The 18932-nt window shown below is 37.1% G+C and overlaps 1 protein-coding gene across 4 annotated transcripts in view; it reads right to left on the bottom strand.

The window, feature by feature from the left end:
* Positions 1-18932, bottom strand: part of LOC127441624 (GREB1-like protein) — an 89386-nt gene that overhangs the window by 15916 nt on the left and 54538 nt on the right. For all 4 annotated transcript variants that reach the window (XM_051699234.1, XM_051699235.1, XM_051699233.1 and 1 more), the window contains 17 exons: positions 16814-16999; positions 16238-16540; positions 14057-14185; positions 13723-13857; positions 13349-13546; positions 13009-13189; positions 10900-11089; positions 8691-8827; positions 8259-8598; positions 7471-7586; positions 6860-7113; positions 4833-5359; positions 4302-4404; positions 3948-4103; positions 3642-3787; positions 2667-2828; positions 1345-1549 (listed from right to left, as the gene is read on the bottom strand). In XM_051699234.1, coding sequence (XP_051555194.1) covers positions 1345-1549; positions 2667-2828; positions 3642-3787; positions 3948-4103; positions 4302-4404; positions 4833-5359; positions 6860-7113; positions 7471-7586; positions 8259-8598; positions 8691-8827; positions 10900-11089; positions 13009-13189; positions 13349-13546; positions 13723-13857; positions 14057-14185; positions 16238-16540; positions 16814-16999 — 3468 coding nt within the window. The remainder of the gene's footprint in view (positions 1-1344; positions 1550-2666; positions 2829-3641; positions 3788-3947; positions 4104-4301; positions 4405-4832; positions 5360-6859; positions 7114-7470; positions 7587-8258; positions 8599-8690; positions 8828-10899; positions 11090-13008; positions 13190-13348; positions 13547-13722; positions 13858-14056; positions 14186-16237; positions 16541-16813; positions 17000-18932) is intronic.

The following is an 18932-nucleotide window of genomic DNA, read 5'->3' as shown; positions in this document are numbered from 1 at the left end:
TTTTGCATTCTCAGCAGTGTTGGGTAAGTTAATAAAAAAATAATCCACTACGAGTGAATAATTACATTTGTATTACTCTAAAATAATTACTCTAAAATTTTAATGAGAAACTTTACAGCTAAATTCATTGAAAAGTTAATCACATTAATTATCACTTTACTTTTAAGATACTTTCAATAACACTTTCCGCTCAACAAATACAAACGAATGTCTATATTCCTCCTTGTTTATTATTGCGCACAACTCATACACTCAACACCACACATTTCTCTTTTACAATGACTTGTTAGAGGGTACATGCCCTTTAAATTTCACAGAAACGCAATTAGATGTATATATGAACGTAATTCATGTTTTAAATGTTTTTGTTTTTACAAAAATAATATTATTTTAGAAATATGTGTAATCCTACTAATATACTTATGAGCAATTAAATTAATTGAAAGTCAGTAACTGTAATCTGATTACACAAATTTAAAAAGTAATGCATTGAACTACTTTTTTTACTTAAAGGGAGAGTTCACCCAAAAATGAAAATTCTCTCATTATTTACTCACCCTCATCCCATCCGCAGAACACAAATTGAGATGTTTAAAAGAATATCTCATCTCTGTAGGTCCATACAATGCAAGTGAATATTGACCAGAACTTAGAAGGTCCAAAAATCACATAAAGGCAGCAAAAAAGTAATCCATAAATCTCCAGTGGTTTAATCCATGTCTTCTGAAGCGATATGATAGGTGTGGGTGAGAAACAGAACAATATTTAAGTCCTTAAATCAATCTCCACCTTTGACAAGACCCAACCAGTAGGTGGCTGAATGTGAAAGTGAAAGTCACTTCAACACCAGAATGTGGAAGTGAAAGTTAAAGTGTAGATTTACAATAAAAAAAGGACTTAAATAGGGATTTGTTTCTCAACCACACCTATCATTTCTCTTCAGAAGACATGGATTAAACCACTGGAGTTTTATGGATTCCTGTTATGATGCCTTTTGGGCCTTCAAAGTTCTGGTCATCTTTCACTTGCATTGTAAGGACCAACAGAGCTGAAATATTCTTTTAAAAATATTAACTTGTGTTTTGCAGAAGAAAGAAAGTCATACACATCTGGGATGGCATGAGGGTGAGTAAATGATGAGAGAATTTTCATTTTTGGGTGAACTATTCCTTTAAAGTAATTAGATTACTGCAACTAATTACTCTGTAATCGGATTATATCAAACACTAGCCATCAACAGCAAATAAATAAATAAAACAAGCAAGCAATGTAAATCATGATTTCCAAGGTAGATCCCTTTTCATAAGCAATAAAAAACCTTTTATAACTCTGGTCAATACTCACCCACTCCTGAATTGTTGAACATTGCGGGCAGCACCAGCAGAATGTGGTTGGGCCAGTATTTTCTGTAGAGGGGCATTTCATACTGCTTGACCACTAAGATGTGCAGGTGTTCGGCTCCCTCCGTGGCATGGTAGATGTTGAGAAGGCCATGCTCCTGTCGACCAGTGGTGGGGGAGAAAATTGGACTTTTCAGCATGCCAGAATCCTGAGTAAAGCAAAAGCGATACAAAATTAAGTCAGTTTTTGACTACTAAAGCAGTCCTTCTAAAAGACAGAATCAGACACAAAAATCAGGTCGACTCAGCAACAACAAGACTTTTTCCATTGTTCAGGGGTCCAGGTGCTCCTTTCACCAGAATATACAGTTTATAATTGAAATGTATCCTTTGAGAATTCTCTGACTATGCATGTCTTTAAGTCTCATCTTGTGCCCATCCACTTTGATGCTGCGATATGTTCAAGGCATAAGCTGCTTTTTAGTCATTATAGCTACCGTTAATTGTTACACAGCTCTCTGAAATACTCGATTCAATTGGTCAATGGCACCATCAGGCTGTGCGATTTCTACAAGTAAGATAATAAAATAATTTCAACTCAAATCAATGTTTCATGTGCATTTATTTATTTATTTGGCAAATAATCTTGTAATAAGCGGGATAATGAGGAGTGAGACAACATTTTCACAAAATAAACACCAACAGACGCAAACCGGAGGTGGATTTCAGCTGTTCAGTGATTTCTTTCTTCTCACATAATTACACAATTTCAATGCAAATCAATAATTTATGTCCATGTATTTATTTATTTGGTTAGTAGCCATGTAATAAGCTGGATAATGATGAGTGAGACGGTCATTTTTACAAAATAAACCCCCTTCAGTGTGATACAAGACCCCTCCCCTTTACATCGGGGTCCTGATCACCCTGTCTGGGTTTATTTCGCGACAACAACCGGCTGATTGTACATTATACCTTACTTATTATAGATGTATTTAAGCATAAACTATTTTTTCTTATTAATATTAAGACATTGGTTTTCCATTGATAGCACCTAAAAATGACTCTTGTCCTAGTTTTCTTATAATTGCACCTGCAATTTGGTCATTAATTATTTGGCTTTTTAAAAATCTTTTTCAAAATACTAACTGTCAGACCTCTTTCATAGGTGACTTTTACTGTTAACTTGCAATCAACTATATATGTTTCACCTTTGCAACTGCTTTTACAATTTTGATTTCGTTCTTAACAGACTCTTTTCATTTATTTCTTGCTATTTTGTTCTGCCTTTCTATAATAAGTCCAGTAAATGGATGGGCCGCTCACCTGGTCAGAGAGTAGAGGGAGAAGCATGCTCTCCAGATGACTTCCCTGCTGACTGAAGACAAAGTGATGCTCTTTGGTTTTGGGAATGATAAAGTGCAGCTGGACTTCTTCTCCCAGCATGGACGAGCAGAACGTGAAGGCGTGGAACGTGCAATCGGACAGCTTCAAGCAGAAACACAAAAACAATCTAACTTTTCATACGTCCATACATCATTTATGATTGCATTATTTTCATTACACAAGTTTGCAAGCATTGATATTGGGGAATTTAAAAAGACATAGAACAATGTTAAACATACAAAATTATTTTATTATATATATATATACACACACACACACACACACACACACACACACACACACACACACAGCCCAGATAATCGATGCTCTGAAAACCTTTAATTTGATAAATAATTTGGTAAAAACAAATAAAAATGAAATCCCTTTAGTTAAAATAACAATAATCAATTATATTATATTATATTATATTATATATTTTATTTGCAAGCAGAATAGCTCATTTGAGTCAAGCTACTTCTCTTATGATGTTGTACTGTGTACAAGACAAAAATAAATAAATATATAAATAAAGCAAGCAGATCACATAATCTCTTCCAATTAAATCTCATTGCCATTTTTGTATGCATGTTATGTGTGTTGATGCCTCAAATTATTATTACATACTTCTATACATGCCTTATGATTCCATTATTATATATTTGCAAACACTGAAATTGTGGAATTTAAATAGGATATTTTCCATTCAAATTCATGAAAACTCTTTATGTAAGTAAATTGCCTCTAAATTCAGCCCAGACAGGCAAAAGGTTCTATGGACCTTTTATTTTATGTCAAAGGGGTTAATTTAGATGTATGTTATATTTTAGACAATTACTATAACCAACACCTTGTGTATAATATAATATAATATAATATAATTTTATTTATAAGTGATACATTCACACATGGTCTCACCTGAGTGGCAGGTGCCGCCTCACTGTAGTGGTGACACTGCTCACAGTGGTGAAATGCATTGTGTGCCGCAAACATGCTGAGTCTGACAGACACTGTGTTTCTCTTGAGTTGTTCTCCTTCTGCCTCTAGTCTCTCTATTTTCACTCCTGTGTTACAGGTGTAGATGCAACACAACAAATAAGCATAGTAACACAACATCTACACCTAAGTTGAAGATTTATACTTTTTTTTCAACACTGATTTTCATTTACAAATAGGACTTTGCTCAAATATTCAGGTTTTGATACAGGAGGAACAGACTAATACCGTTTAGTGTCTTTGGCACCCTATCTGTATGCACTGGACTTGCATGTCTGAACTTGTGGTCATGGGGGTAAAGGTCAAATCGCAGATTACGGATGTCCTCCACGTCAGGCCACTGTGGCCCACTGGCAGGCGGGACCTTTGATTTGTCTGGCACGTCTAAAAGATAATATTTAAAATTATTAATAAAATGTTATGGGAGAAAGACAATTAGATACTGTAATAAAATATTTCAATAAGTTGTCTTTTCAAAGAAAGAAAGAACTGAAAACATTTCAACTGTTTTACAAGCAGAACAGAGCTGTATTCAGTACAATAGTGTGCTAAAAGAGAACAAATAAAAAGCAGCTAGCTCACCCTCCTCCAGCTCTTCTTCATCATACACATCTACTTCCAGAAGGCGAATCAACATGCGGAACAGAATCCGTAGAAACTGCAGGTACGCGCCTGTTTTTCCCACCTATAACAGAGCAAAGATGAAGGATAAGATGCTGAATGCTCAAAATAGAGCAAGAATGGGTGGAATCCACATTAACTTTTTTGAATGTACACAAGCGAAAATGAGATTTGAGAGCTGAGGAGAAGATATTTACTTTAAAACTCTTGTTGGTTCCTTACACAAAGCTATTGTATGACTTGAAGACTTGGAATATGACGTACAAGTTGTATGGACTACTTTTGTGGTGCTATTTGTCCTTTTGTAAGCTTGAAACGCCCTGGTCATTATATATTTTCATTGTGAAAAAGAGCAGCAAAGGCATTCTGCTTAATAACTCCTTTTATGTTCCACAAAAAACAAAAAAACATGAGGGTGAGTAAATTATGACAGAATTTTAATTTTTGGGTGAACAATCCCTTCAAACTTTTGTGTTTGTAACTATTGCTTACCTGTGGTGGTCCACTCAACAGCAGTCTTCTGGGATGTGGCACGGCTGGCCCTTCGTAATCGGCATGGTGCTGCCTGGCTGTGGTCCACTGCCGATAGTACAGAGACTGCTCTGCTCCTCCGAGGCCATGGGGAACAGGCGATCTGAGCGGACTGCTCCAGGCCACATCAGCGTGGGGCAACAGGGACGCTGAGCAGGGCTGACCCAGAGTCTCAGGGGCCAGCAGGGTGTACGCTGCCCGGGATAACACCGCCGTCCTGGGGAAGACCTGTGTCCTGTTCCCTTCTCGTGGAGCCTGCGTGGACTGACTCGGTCTCTGAGCAGCCGGAGATGAAGAGGAGGAAGAGGTTGAGGAGGAGGCAGAGGAGAAAGAGGCCGTGGTGGATGAGGAGGGTGCTTGGAAGTCACACTCTTGTTTGAAGTGATTGGGACAGTCCAGTAATGCTCTATTGCTACTGGCAGCGTCTTCATGGGAGGAGGGTTTGTCAAGTACGCTTGATGAACTGACACCGTTTTCAGTGGTAGAACCTGAAAGAGAAAGACAAACAGAGTAGACAGAGAGAGAAGAAAATTTTTTGTGAATTATAGACATTAGATGAAACATGAAAATAAAACCCATTCATTTATTCAACAGTATTTTTTTTTTTTTTTTTTGCAGTGCTGTCTTTTTTTTGCTCTTTCATATTAAACATATTATACTATCTTATGAAAATTAGCTTTTCATGTAAATTTTGTTGTTAGGATGCACAGATATTTTTACTGGAAAACAAGACAAAAATGCTGATTATAAAAATGTTTTTGAAGTGCTGTGCGAAGCCTTTAAATTCCGGTTCTCTTTTGAATTCTTGAAATAATGTTAGAAGGAATAAACTTGGGAAAATAAGTATAGATATCTTAAGAAAATCTTGTTTTGCGGATGTTCAGATATTTTACAGGAAAACAAGATAAAAATGCTGACTATTAATGCCTTTAAAACCTGTTCTCTTCATCCTGAATTCTTGAATTAAGGTATTATGGAATAAACTTGGAAAAATAAGTTACATTCCCACATGGAACCGGCGTGTATGTCTGTTTGTGTTTTCTCTCTCCTCTGTCTCTGGCTCTCTTTTTGCTGTCAACTTCACAGACATTCGCCATTGGTCCGGAATCCTGTCAATCGTCGTTAATCAAGCGATATCGTCGCTCAACTGGGTAGACCACATTAAAACCTATAAAACCGTGCACCAAAGCTAACATGAGAGAGAGCTGACTTGTTTACTGGCTGACTTGTTACTTGTTCATTTTGCTTACAGATATCATTGACACCTCTGTTTTGTTAATTAGCTCACTTTTGTAAACGCTGTTAATGGTGTTGTCTCAGTATTGTATGTTCACTTACTGTTGTACATTCTCATGTTGTGGGATTCAACTTCAACCACATTACTTGTAAACCTCCGTGTCATCACAAACAGGGAAAAGAGGACAGGTAAGAACTGTCACGTGACATACATTGTGCAGCACCTAGGATTTGTGTTTAGGGTGAGTGGGCCCTCTGTAATGTTTTATTTAGAATCTGTTCACTTCCTGAATTCTTGAAATCATGTTTTATGGAATAAACTTGGAAAACTAAGTACTGTATTTGTCTAATGAAAATGTGCTTTTCATGAAATTTGTTTTTTGCGGATGTTCAGATATTTTACTGGAAAATAATTGTCATTTTATAAAAATTTGACTTGACTTAAGACCTTAAAACAGTACAACATATTAAACTGACAGTATTTCTATCCCTCACATCCTTGTTTTTCATTAATGTTAAATTAAAGTCAACATACAATGTAGGGCAGCACTGATCGAATCATGAAATATGGTCACAATATACCAGGAATGATTCATGGGGTTGGAGGAGGGCTTATAGCCTCGCTTCCATTAACGTCAAATTAATATTTGACATCTAGTCTGACAAAGGTAAAAAAATTAAAATGTCCTGTTAATGACAATGACCACACTTAGTTGATGAGACAAAATTCAGGTCTTTTCAGTGTCACTCACCACCAGAGGTTCTGGTAGCAGCACTGGCATTGCTGGGTGGTCTCTCCAGCTCCATCTGGAGTTCATCATGTTCTGCTGCTTCTCCTGAGCTCTTCTCATCCTCTCTCTGTCTCTCCTCTCTGCCTGCTGCAGTTTTCGTCTCAGGTATAACACTGCATGTGACGTAGGAGCAGGCCAGACCCACCTCCTGCTCCAGGGCTGTGCGTGTCAGATAACTGGAGTCAATCAGCCGCAGATCACAGTACTTCAGAGACCTGAACAAATCACACACAAACACCACTGACTCAGTGATCATCATGTAGAGTTATAAAGTAACATTTAACTGACCGATAAATAAAAGTAACATATTAAACTGTCCAAAAAATCAAATAAAAGATTTGTTTATCCAAACAGTGGCTATACCACTTCTGAACTTTAACTGGTGGGCATATTTTTATTGTAGCTGGCATTGTAAGAGCTTGACTTAACTTAAACTTAGCAACCACAAGATGGCACCTTTTCTAACAGAATAAAATTTGGTACCAATGCCCAGACTTGAATGCATTATATTTAATATACTGGAGTTATGGACTAAGTTTATCAAAACATAACATAGAACAATCATGCAGTACCTTGGGAAAGTCTCTCCTAGAGGGTCTTTTCCAGTGAGGATGACAATGCATGGAAGTCCTTCCAGATCTTCATATGTGTGAGGGACCCATTCTTCATTTTTACAGCCCCGCCAAGCCTGAAATATGCACAGACAGCAATGTTCAATACTTGACAATTTATTTATTTTATTTTTTTTCATTCATATCAAGAAGGTGTTATATTTTTACTTAGTATTTTAAATTGAAGAACACTATTTCAATAATTAGGGCAGAAGGAGGACAGGTTTTAAAGGCATTTATAATCAGCATTTTTACCTTCTTTTCCAGTAAAAATATCAGAACATCCGCAAAACAAGATTTTCTTGAAAAGCTCATTTTCATAAGATATTTATACTTAGTTTTCAAGTTTATTCCATATAATATTTTTTCAAGAATTCAGGAAGAAAGATACAAGGTTTTAAAAGCTTCTGACAGCACTGCAAAAAAAAGCATTTTGTCTTGTTTCCCAGTAAAAATATCTGTGCGCCTTAACAACAAAATGTACTTGAAAAGCTAATTTTCACAAGATATTATAATATGTTTTCAGAGAATATATCTTGAATTAACTTTTTGTTTTACCACACTGGCATATTACACCAATCAGCCACAACATTAAAACCACCAGCCTAATATTGTTAAGGTCCCCCTTGTGCCACCAAAACTGCGCCAATCCGCATCACAGAATAGCATTTTTACCTAGAAATATGTTGGTCAATATGTTCAATATGTTAGTCAGAAAATATATATTTTTTGCAGCAAGTTGTTCTTACCTGCAGACGGGCACAGAAATGCATTGGCAGGCTAATTTCTGCAGCAGGGCTGCCCAGCAGTACAGCAAAGCGGTAATGCAACCCCAGTTTGTCCCGGGCCTCTTCCAGCTGCTCCTGTGCCAGACGTGCCAGCTGAAGCGAGGGCACACGCACCAGCAGCATGTGCCCGCACCCGTGCCTGCTGCGGCCTGGCACACTCAGCAGATCCTCCACCATGGCGAGGGTCTGAGGGGTCACATGGTCCCGCAGTGATGGGGCGGCGGTGAGGGCCATCAGAGCCTCTGTGTACTGCTGAATCAGCAGATAGCTGCGGATCACCATGCTGTGCAAGTGTGGGTGCCTGGAATCAATAAAGACAAGGAATGAGGAAGAGTCAATAGAGTATATGCAGCATGCAGAGCATTATTGTGTGAATATGAGAAGTTTACTGACCTCTCTAGAAGCGTTTTGACCATCCGCTCAAAGGCATCATCACATCGAAGGATAGGACTTGCCACCCCCCACTGCAGGGACCTGCTGTAGTCCTTCAGCCCAAAGTAGACCAGATCCTTAGGCAATGCTTCAACTTGCTGAAGTTACATGTAAACAATTTTACTATAGCGGAATAATCACAATGCTGCTCTGCATTTTGTTTTTTTTATGTGTCTATAACAACATGATCACACAGGAAATCGACATGTTGCTTTTTCAACATTCCAGTACCCTGAAATAAACCCCATTGTGCAGAATTAGCACCATCCCCCATCAGACACTTTTGCATCAGTTCAAAAGTGTTTACCTTTCCCTCTGGCGCTACTGCATTGCCTGAGATGCCTTAGAGACACAGGCTCTGGTCCTGAGGAAACCAGAAGGTATGGCGAGTGAAATTATGAAGTTGCATTTTTGCTCTAACAAAAATTTTTACTCTATTGATGGTTAGGTTTAGAGTTGGGGTTTGGGCTAGTGGGTATAGTTAATAAAATTTGCATTTCTGTTGACTGTATTACATCGTTTACAACTAAAAATGCAACTCACTTTTGGCGCCACTCTGTGGACATTTCAGTGCCCATTCGTTCAACAACACTTCCAGCTTCAACCACTGGGAGGCAGTGGTTCAGATTTCGGTAAGCACAGACTGATTTCAGCAAATATTGTTGCCAAATTCACAGTGACACCAGTCTGTTTATAAAGACATCTAGGTCATTGTAGAATATCATTTGTTGAATTGTTCATGATTCCAACAAGTGGTGTGGTCATTTAAACCACCCAGCAATGTCTTAAGACTTGCAAATGCAGTGTGGGTAGCCTCAATGACTGAAGAATTTGGTTGCTGGGGTAAAGATTTTATAACAGCATTGCAATTAGCTGACAAACTTCCTGGAACACAATCTGCACCACTAAGCACAGAATGCGCTGGAAAGCTCAGCATCCAGACAGAAGGAAGGCAAACCGATTAAGCTGTGAAGGCCTAAAACTACCTAGACCCAAAAATGGTCAGCCAAACCAGATTGTAAAAAACAGAAGATTTCCCTACAATAACATGGTATGTTATAAAATTAGAAACTCCTAGCTTTCCAACACCCAAAAAAACATACAAAACTACTATATACCGTACAGTATGATGTAATAAGGTATGCCTGGACTAAACAACTGCTTTAAAAGCACCTATTATTATATATAGTAGCAATTATATTATACAGAGTGTGTACTATATCTATTTTTGGTCACACTTTATTTTATAGTGCTTATGTTACTGTGTATTTACATAAGTAATTACTAAGTAATAAGCATAAACTACATGTAATTACAGTGTAATTATTTTGTTGAGTTACTTGAACTTACATATTGTTATTGTTATTGCTATAGTAATCAATAATAGTAACATGTAATATGTGAAAGACAGACACTGTAAAATTAAGTGTTACTATGTTATTGTATACCTTATACAGTATATCTCATCTTGTATAATATATCTACATATACAGCGGTCAATCATTTGAAAACAGTAATGTGCAGATTTCTGACAGAAGACAAGTTGTTTGAAAGTGAAGCAGAAAATTTACATAAAGCAAGAAAAAAAGTAACCTGAGAAAAACAATCCTGATGCTCTTGAATAAAATTTTACTTGGTTAAATGTTAAATGTTGTCTCTATACAATTTAATCACCAAGACTGTACAATATGCAAAATGGCAACAACAGGTTTTTTGTGTTAGGATTACTTAGCCATTGTTTTCCCCCATACTGCTCTCAAACATAAAATACGTCTTGTTTGGCTGCATGCTTAAAGGAATAGTTTACCCCAAAATTACCATTTCATCATCATTTACTCTCATGTTGTTCCAAACATATGATTTTCTTTCCACCATAGAACACAAAAGGAGATGTTAGGTAGTATGTTAGTCTCAGTGACCATTCACGTTCATTGCATCTGTTTATCCATACAATGAAAGTAAATGAATTTGGCTAACATTCTGGCTTACATCTCCTTCAGAAGCATTTTTGAACTATCCCTTTAAACTTGTGTCCATTCATGTCTGACTGTGTATATTTATGTACTCTTACTGCTCACAATGTTTGTCAATCATCTCATCTAGCTTATTAAGTCTAATCTCTCCTCCATAAATCCATTCACAGATTTTGTCGTGGGTGAGTGACACTCACCAGGCTCTCAGTGTTGGGCCAGTGCACTTCATTCTGTGTGCTGATGCGTGACTGACGGCTCTGCAGCGTGAAGGGAAAGCAGCTGACCTGCAGCACCAGCAGGTTTATCGCTTCCAGAACCTCTGGACAGTTTACCACCCGGTCGGCCAATCCCTGCAGATCCCCATGACAAACTGACCCTGAAAGAGCACTAACAGAGAGAGAGGTGAGTTAGACAAAAAAGAAAAAGTGAGAAGACTGATGTTTCTGATAGATCCAACTGCAAAAACACTACAAGAATTAAAAATTATATGGGCTTGCTTCATAGCTTTTTACCCTTCAGTGAGCACAGGGTAAGGTAGTGCAGATGTTACAAGCTGTTGCTTATTTGCTTGTTAATCATTTATGAATGCCTTGAATGAGTGCATTTAAGGTATTCAAAAGTGAAGCAACACCAAGCAGAATTGGTAAAAATACTTATTGTTTCAAAATAGGTTTTTCAAACACTCATAGAATAAAAATAATAATAATAAAAAAATAATAATGTCTAAACAAATGCCCAAACAAAAATAATTTTTATGTCTAAACAAAAGTCCAAACAAAAAGTAATTTTAATGTCCAAACAAAAACCCAAACAAAACTAATTTTAATGTCCAAACAAAAGGCCAAACAAAAATAATTTTAATATCCAAAAACAAAAGCCCAAAAAAGTCATTTTAATGTCCAAACAAAAGCCCAAACAAAAGTAATTTTAATATCCAAACTAAATCCCAAACAAAGTCATTTTAATATCAAAACAAAAGCCCAAACAAAAAGTAATTTTCATGTCCAAACAAAAACCCAAACAAAAAGAACATTAATGTCCAAACAAAAGCCCAAACAAAAATAATCTAATGTCCAAACAAAAGCCCAAACAAAAATAATTGTATTTTCAAACAAAAGCACAACAAAAAGAACTTTAATGTCCAAAGAAAAGCCCAAATAAAAATAATTTGAATGTCCAAAGAAAGCCCAAATAAAAATAATTTTAATATCCAAACAAAGACCCAAACAAAAAGGAATTTTATTATTAAGGATTATTATTATTATTATTATTATTATTATTTTATTCCCCCTTTTTTCTCCCAATTTGGAATGCCCAATTCCCACTACTTAGTAGGTCCTCGTGGTGGCGCGTCTAAGTTGCCTCCACTTCTGAGACCATCAATCCGCGCATTTTATCACGTGGCTCATTGTGCATGACACAGCGGAGACTCACAGCATGTGGAGGCTCATGCTACTCTCCACGATCCACGCACAATTTACCACACACCCCACTGAGAGCAAGAACCACTAATCACGACCACGATGAGGTTACCCCATGTGACTCTACCCTTCCTAGCAACCGGGCCAATTTGGTTGCTTAGGAGACCTGGCTGGAGTCACTCTGCACACCCTGGATTCAAACTCGTGACTCCAGGGGTGGTAGTCAGCGTCAATACTCGCTGAGCTACCCAGGCCCCCAACAAAAAGTAATTTTAATGGCCAAACAAAAGCCCAAATGAAAAGAATTTTAATGGCCAAACAAAAGCCCAAATGAAAAGAATTTGAATATCTAAGCAAAAGCCCAAACAAAAATAATTTTAATGCATTTATCATTATTTAGTTTTTTTTAACTCAGCATCCTACTACCACTGAACTACCTGAACTACCATTACTTTTTAACATATTTTAGTCAAGACAACTCGTTGAATAAGTTTAAAAGTTTACAATGTACTGTATATGGCAAGTTAGGGAGTTTGGTCTTGGCGGACTAGATCTGCTTGGGGAGGAAGAGGGTTTTGAATTTTCTTTTCAGCTAGCATCACCAATACCTCTTATTTTTCAACCCCTCCCCTCTCACCACCTGCTATAGAAACCACTTTTTCAAAATCCAAATAAACACGATAAATGAAGTCCTGTCCTTTCTTTTTCATTTACAAAAATCTCTAGTTTCACTTGGAAATCTATAACATTACGGAAGTGAGTTTTGTCAAGTGTGCATTTCTCAAACAAATGACTCACTCCACCTTTAAGTAAATGTAACCCATGTTGAATAAAGCACAGATAAATGCATTTCATCTCTTTTAACTACAACACTGTGTGTCTTACCTGGTAAGGTCGACGTGTGAGTTGTCGTGAATGAGGACGAAGAGTGTATAAGGATTCTGCTTGACCTTTCTCATGAAAGCCTCCATTTTTGTGTGGACCTCCGCATCCAGGCGCACTACATACTTGTCAGACTTCTGTAGGGCCAAGGATGTGTCTTCTATCCCTAGATCTATCAGGACACCTATCAAAGACAAAGGACAAGCTCTAACCTACAAGCTATGAGTTTTAGAAAATGGCTTTCGCAACTGCTTTGGTCAGCTGGTTAAACAAACAGCCTTGACATCAAACAAGGTTGAATACTCCTTTAAATCAATAATAGAGTCATACCGTTGTCACATACCTGATTGTTGAATCCGCTGCACTGTTTGGTGAACCAGTACATGAGATGGTGGCACCAAAATCAGGAAGTCTACCTTGCAAAAGCGGCCCAAATCTAAACTCTGGCTGCCTGAGTCAGCGATAGCACACACCTGTGACAGGAGACTGCGTGCCACACTCAGCTGTGGAGGGTGTATCTGAAAATGGTCATTCAACAGTTCTGCAACACACACACATACAGTATATACAGATTTAAATTACCTGAGGTGATCAGGTGGAAAGATCTGAGTGTTGCGTTCGAGTCCAGATGGAAACTCTTTTGAGTTTTATCATGCCAATAAAGCCCTTTGAATTTGGGGGGAAAAATTAATGGTTAAAGAGACAACAAAAGCTCACCTGGCCCTGATTCTGGTATCATGGCTGCTGCTTCTTGGGAGTGGATGTATTCAGTGAGATGTCCCTGGAAAGGCTGAACCACACGGTCTTTGCGTTTACGTTTATACCGAACCAGTTGTTTGTCCAAGTTGTCCCCTATAGCATCACAATCAATATGAAATTTAAAACAGTGGACAATTGATTTGATCAATTTTGGAATTGTCCACAAAACTGTGCCATTATTTTACATAAATGAACAGGAAATACTGATTACAACAGTATTTTGTTTGGATCATTTTAAATTGTATCTAAATAAAGCACAACAATACACACTCAATGAAAAGTGGCAACTCACCTAATGAGGTGCTTTGGAAGTGTGAGGCAAGCACGCTAACCTTCCCTGTGATGAGCTCATAGCTGATTTCCTTCAGAAACTCATTCGTTGTGAGCATGCTCTCTGCCAGAGCTCGAGACTGATATTTACCTGAGAAAAACAACAGAGGTTCAAATATCAGTGAATGGCATTTATTATAGAGAGAATGCTATTCAATGTACATTTTAATTTCCATATAGGTAATATTTGCAATTTTCACTAAGAACATTTACCATTGAAAACATAATTTTTAAATATTTTTAACATAATATTGTATATTATATTATATTATACATACAGCATATACTGTAAATATTGCCATATCTTGTTTTATATACAGTACATACATATGATGTAAAATATCATTATTAACTTCCAAGAAATTAAGATACACTGGACATTTATAGACTTTTTCAATTATCATATATACTGTATATATATATACACTCACCAGCAACTTTATTAGGTACACCTCTACATCTACTTATTCATGCAATTATCTAATCAGCCAATCATGTGGCAGCAGTGTGATGTATAAAATAATGCATATATGGGTCAGAAGCTTCAGCTAATGTTCACATCAACCATCAGAATAGGGAAAAATGTGATCTCTGCAAGATTTTTGGTGCCAAATGGGCTGGTTTGAGTATTTCTGTAATTGCTGATCTCCTGGGATTTTCACGCACAACATTCTCTAGAGTGTAAAGAGAATGGTGCGAAAAACAAACAGTGGAGAATGGCCAGACTGGTTTGAGCTGACAGAAAGGCTATGGTAACTCAGATAAACGCTCTGTACAATTGTAGTGAGAAGAATTGCATCTCAGAATGAACAACACGTCGAACCTTGAGGCGGATGGGCTACAACAGCAGAAGTCCACGTTGGGTTCCACTTCTGTCAGCCAAGAACAAAAAACTGAGGCTTCAGTGGGCCTACCATTTGTGTACCTCAGCAGAAATCCAGATTTGTCAGACCAGGCGATGTTTTTCCAGTCATCTACTGTCCAGTTTTGGTGAGCCTGTGCCCACTGCAGCCTCAGCTTTCTGTTCTTATCTGACAGTAGTGGTACCCCGAGGGGTCTTCTACTGCTGTAGCTCATCCGCCTTAATTTTTAACATGTTGTACATTCAGAAATGCTTTTCTGCATAGATCTGTTGTAACGTGTGGTTATTTGGGTTACTGTCACCTTCCTGTCAGCTTGGACCAGTCTGGCCATTCTCCTCTGATCTCTGCTATTAACAAGCCGTTTTCGTCCACAGAACTGCCGCTCGCTGGATATTTTTAGTTTTTCGCACCATTCTCTTTACACTCTAGAGACTGTTGTGCATGAAAATCCCAAGAGATCAGCAGTTACAGAAATACTTAAACCAACAATCTGATTTAATTGTTATGGTGTTTGCTGGTTTGTTCTCTTGATTTTATGTTCTTGTTGTTGCTCTTTCCTTCAGTAGACTCCGCTGGTTAACAGCAGGTGTCATCAACTAATGATCAATCACCACTCAGAGAGTGTATCTACTTGATCTCATGAACTGTTTGGCCAATTCAACATTCAACACAACACAGAGTAGATTCAACACTGCTCAGTGTTAGTTTTTAACACTCTAGTAGAGTGGACTCATGAAGACACCAAGGAGTATTAATTTAACACCGGGGATTTTGCTGTGCACACTCAAAAAACAAAAAAAACAACCAAAAACAAAAAAACATTCTTGTTGGACACTAATCTCTGTCTTGTTAGTACTTTTCTAATACAACTGAAACTTTGTATTGCAGCACATTTCGTGTTGTCTCCTTAAGATGAATTTGTTTTGTTGTATCCTTCCACATTTTGTAAGTCGCTTTGGATAAAATCATCTGCTAAATGAATACATTTTCAATTATCATTATGTAAATACACTTTGTTACAGTTATTACTATAGTAATTAATTTGAGTAACATGTAAAATGTGTAACAGACACTTTAATGACAGTGGAGGCTAATACCACGTTGCCACAGTTTTAGTTGTTACAACTAACTCTAGTAACTATGATATTTGAGCATAAACTATAGTTACCATGGTTTATAAGGTTTTCATATAATTTCAGAGAAAACTGCAATATAAAGTGAATGAAGACCTTTTTGCTGAATTAAAAAAGATCTCTATCTGTTAGGGTAGCAGTCCTTACCAAGCACCAACACACAGAACTCGTTAGCTCCACTTTTCGAGGTGCAGATAATGAGCACATAGATTGGCAGACACTGCTGCTGTTGCAGTGGTGTTTCACTCAGTGTGCGCAGTGAATCGGAGATGCCCTCTCCCAGCGAGCCGTGCGTGACCAGCACCTGAACGCTGCCACCTGACACACTGGCCTCCATACGAGCTAACCAAGGCAGCTGGGCCGGGGACATGGAAGGTCCAGTCGGCCCGCACAGCATGGCCTTGAGAACGATCTGCTCAAACTCTTCACGCAATGGGATCTGCTCCGTACCTGGATTAAATACAGACAAAAGAGCAAAGAAGGAAATTAAAAGCACCGTAGAAAGGTGTCTTAATTGGTAACTATTAAAAATTATGAACTAACTTTGAGCACCTATTGTAGATGCTGTTACATTGCATACTTTTTATCTGATAAAACAATATCGCAATAGTAATAAGACTAGTGTGTGCATTTAAATACAATATTCTCATAAAGTGTTATCAAAAATAAATTAATGTAAAATAGATTTTGATTAATTTTGATTCATGCATCAGTGTTGTTCACCAAGTCGTGCGAGGTATTGCAGTGTGAGCAGTATCATGGTCTCTGTGGTGAGAAACTGGCTGGCTGACATGCCCAGACTGGCAAGGCTCTTCTCATTCAGCTCTCTGCCAGTATAGCAACTGACCAGCAGGTGGCTCACCACCAGATCACCCACATTGCCAAAGAAGTATGGTAAAGTGCCTTGACCTGGAGAGGACATTCAAACAACAAGTCTATGTTGAGTTAACACACATGCAAACACTTATCAGGGTTAAAGACAGGGTGACTCGAGAGCTCTGTTTTTATCTTGAGATAATTTTATTTTTGTAAGCTTGACCAGGATGTGAAAATACCTTTTATACAACAATAGTGTATGAATAATATTTTTACACTTTCAGTTACATTTCTATTATGTAGTAATAATGTTATTATGCAAGTATTACACCTACCTGCTTATATCAAGTTAACAAAGCTTAAAAGAAGATTTTTTAAACAGTTTCTCCTTTCAGTAGTATTTTTTGCTATTGTATACACTGGACTTTTGGCTTCCAATAGGCTACAAGCTACTGTAATCATAATTTAAAGTAGTTAAACTACTTAAAATAAAAACGTAGTTAGCTACACTACAATTTACAAACAACACGTATCTAAATACATTAAAGCTATTTAAAGAAGAATATATTTTTAAATATACAACAAATAGGTGACTTAGAACTAAGGTGGCATTAAACAATTAGGGTGAGAACATTCAATTGAACAAATAAGTTTATGCTAAATATAAACTACAGAAATACAATTGGAAAACACCTTATTCTATATAACTGAGTTGAAATATAGTGATAAAGAGCTGAAATTAACTAAATATTTTGCTTCAAAAAAGTAGGCAAAGTCCCTTTAAGGCTACACTGGGGTTTTAGTGAATAAGTGAATCATTTATGTGATGTAGTTCATTTACATGTAGTGTCCAAATGAAAGAGACTCACTAAAATAGTAGCATGGTAGTAAATAGCACTTTAAGTTAGTTACTCCCTAACATTCCTGGGATCCAAACATTCGAGATCACATTAAAAATTTGGGATTCAAAATCTGATTTAAACCTGGAAGCAAACAGAATGTTTTAGGAAGTTTTTGAAAAATATAAAACAAAGAAACATTATAGCATAGTGAATAAGATATATTTAGATTCTGCCCTATTTCTACACTGTAAAAATGTTTTGTTGATTCAACTCATTATATTTAGTGAATTTTTTGCGTGGGCTTTTTTGAGTTTAACTGACTGAACTGGATAAGTTTATCTCACAAATTAAAAAGTCATCTGAACTGACTGAATTTAATTATGAAAACTACAGTTTAGTTAGCTGAACTTCAATTGGATGTAGTTTTAACAACTTCATTTCAGTGCAATGAACTCAAAGGAATAGTTCACCCAAAAATGAAAATTCTCTCATCATTTACTCACCCACATGCCATCCCAGATGTGTATGACTTTCTTTCTTCTGCTGAACATAAACGAAGATTTTCAGAAGAATATCTCAGCTCTTTTGTTCCATACAATGCAAGTGAATGGGTGCCAACATTTTGAAGCTCCAAAAAGCACATAAATCAGCATAAAAGTAATCCATAAGACTCCAGTGGTTAAACCATGTCTTCTGAAGTGATATGATTGGTGTGGGTGAGAAACAGATCAATATTAAAGTCCTTTTTTTGCTAGAAATTCTTCTCCCTGTCCAGTAGGGGGTGATATGCATGAAGAATGTGACTCACCAAAAAACGCAAGACGAAGAATGTGAAAGTTAAAGTGGAGATTGACTGAGCAGGGAGAATTTATTGTAAAAAAGGACTTAAAAATGATCTGTTTCTCACCCACACCATATCGCTTCAGAAGATTTTACCACTAAAGTCTTATGGATTACTTTTATGCTGACTTATTTTTGATTCAAACTTTTGGCACTCATTCACATGTATTGTATGGACCTACAGAGCTGAAATATTCTTCTAAAAATCTTAATTTGAGTTCTGCAGAAGAAAGAAAGTAATACACATCTGGGATGGCATGAGGGTGAGTAAATGATGACAGAATTTTCATTTCTGGGTGAACTATTACTTTAAGGCCTGCCGATATAATGTTAGTGTGCAGGGA

This window comes from Myxocyprinus asiaticus, chromosome 5, assembly GCF_019703515.2.
Source record: "Myxocyprinus asiaticus isolate MX2 ecotype Aquarium Trade chromosome 5, UBuf_Myxa_2, whole genome shotgun sequence".
Classification (NCBI taxonomy): Eukaryota; Metazoa; Chordata; class Actinopteri; order Cypriniformes; family Catostomidae; genus Myxocyprinus; species Myxocyprinus asiaticus.
The sequence above is the reverse complement of the archived record's forward strand: the minus strand, read 5'-3'. Positions and strand labels throughout refer to the sequence as shown.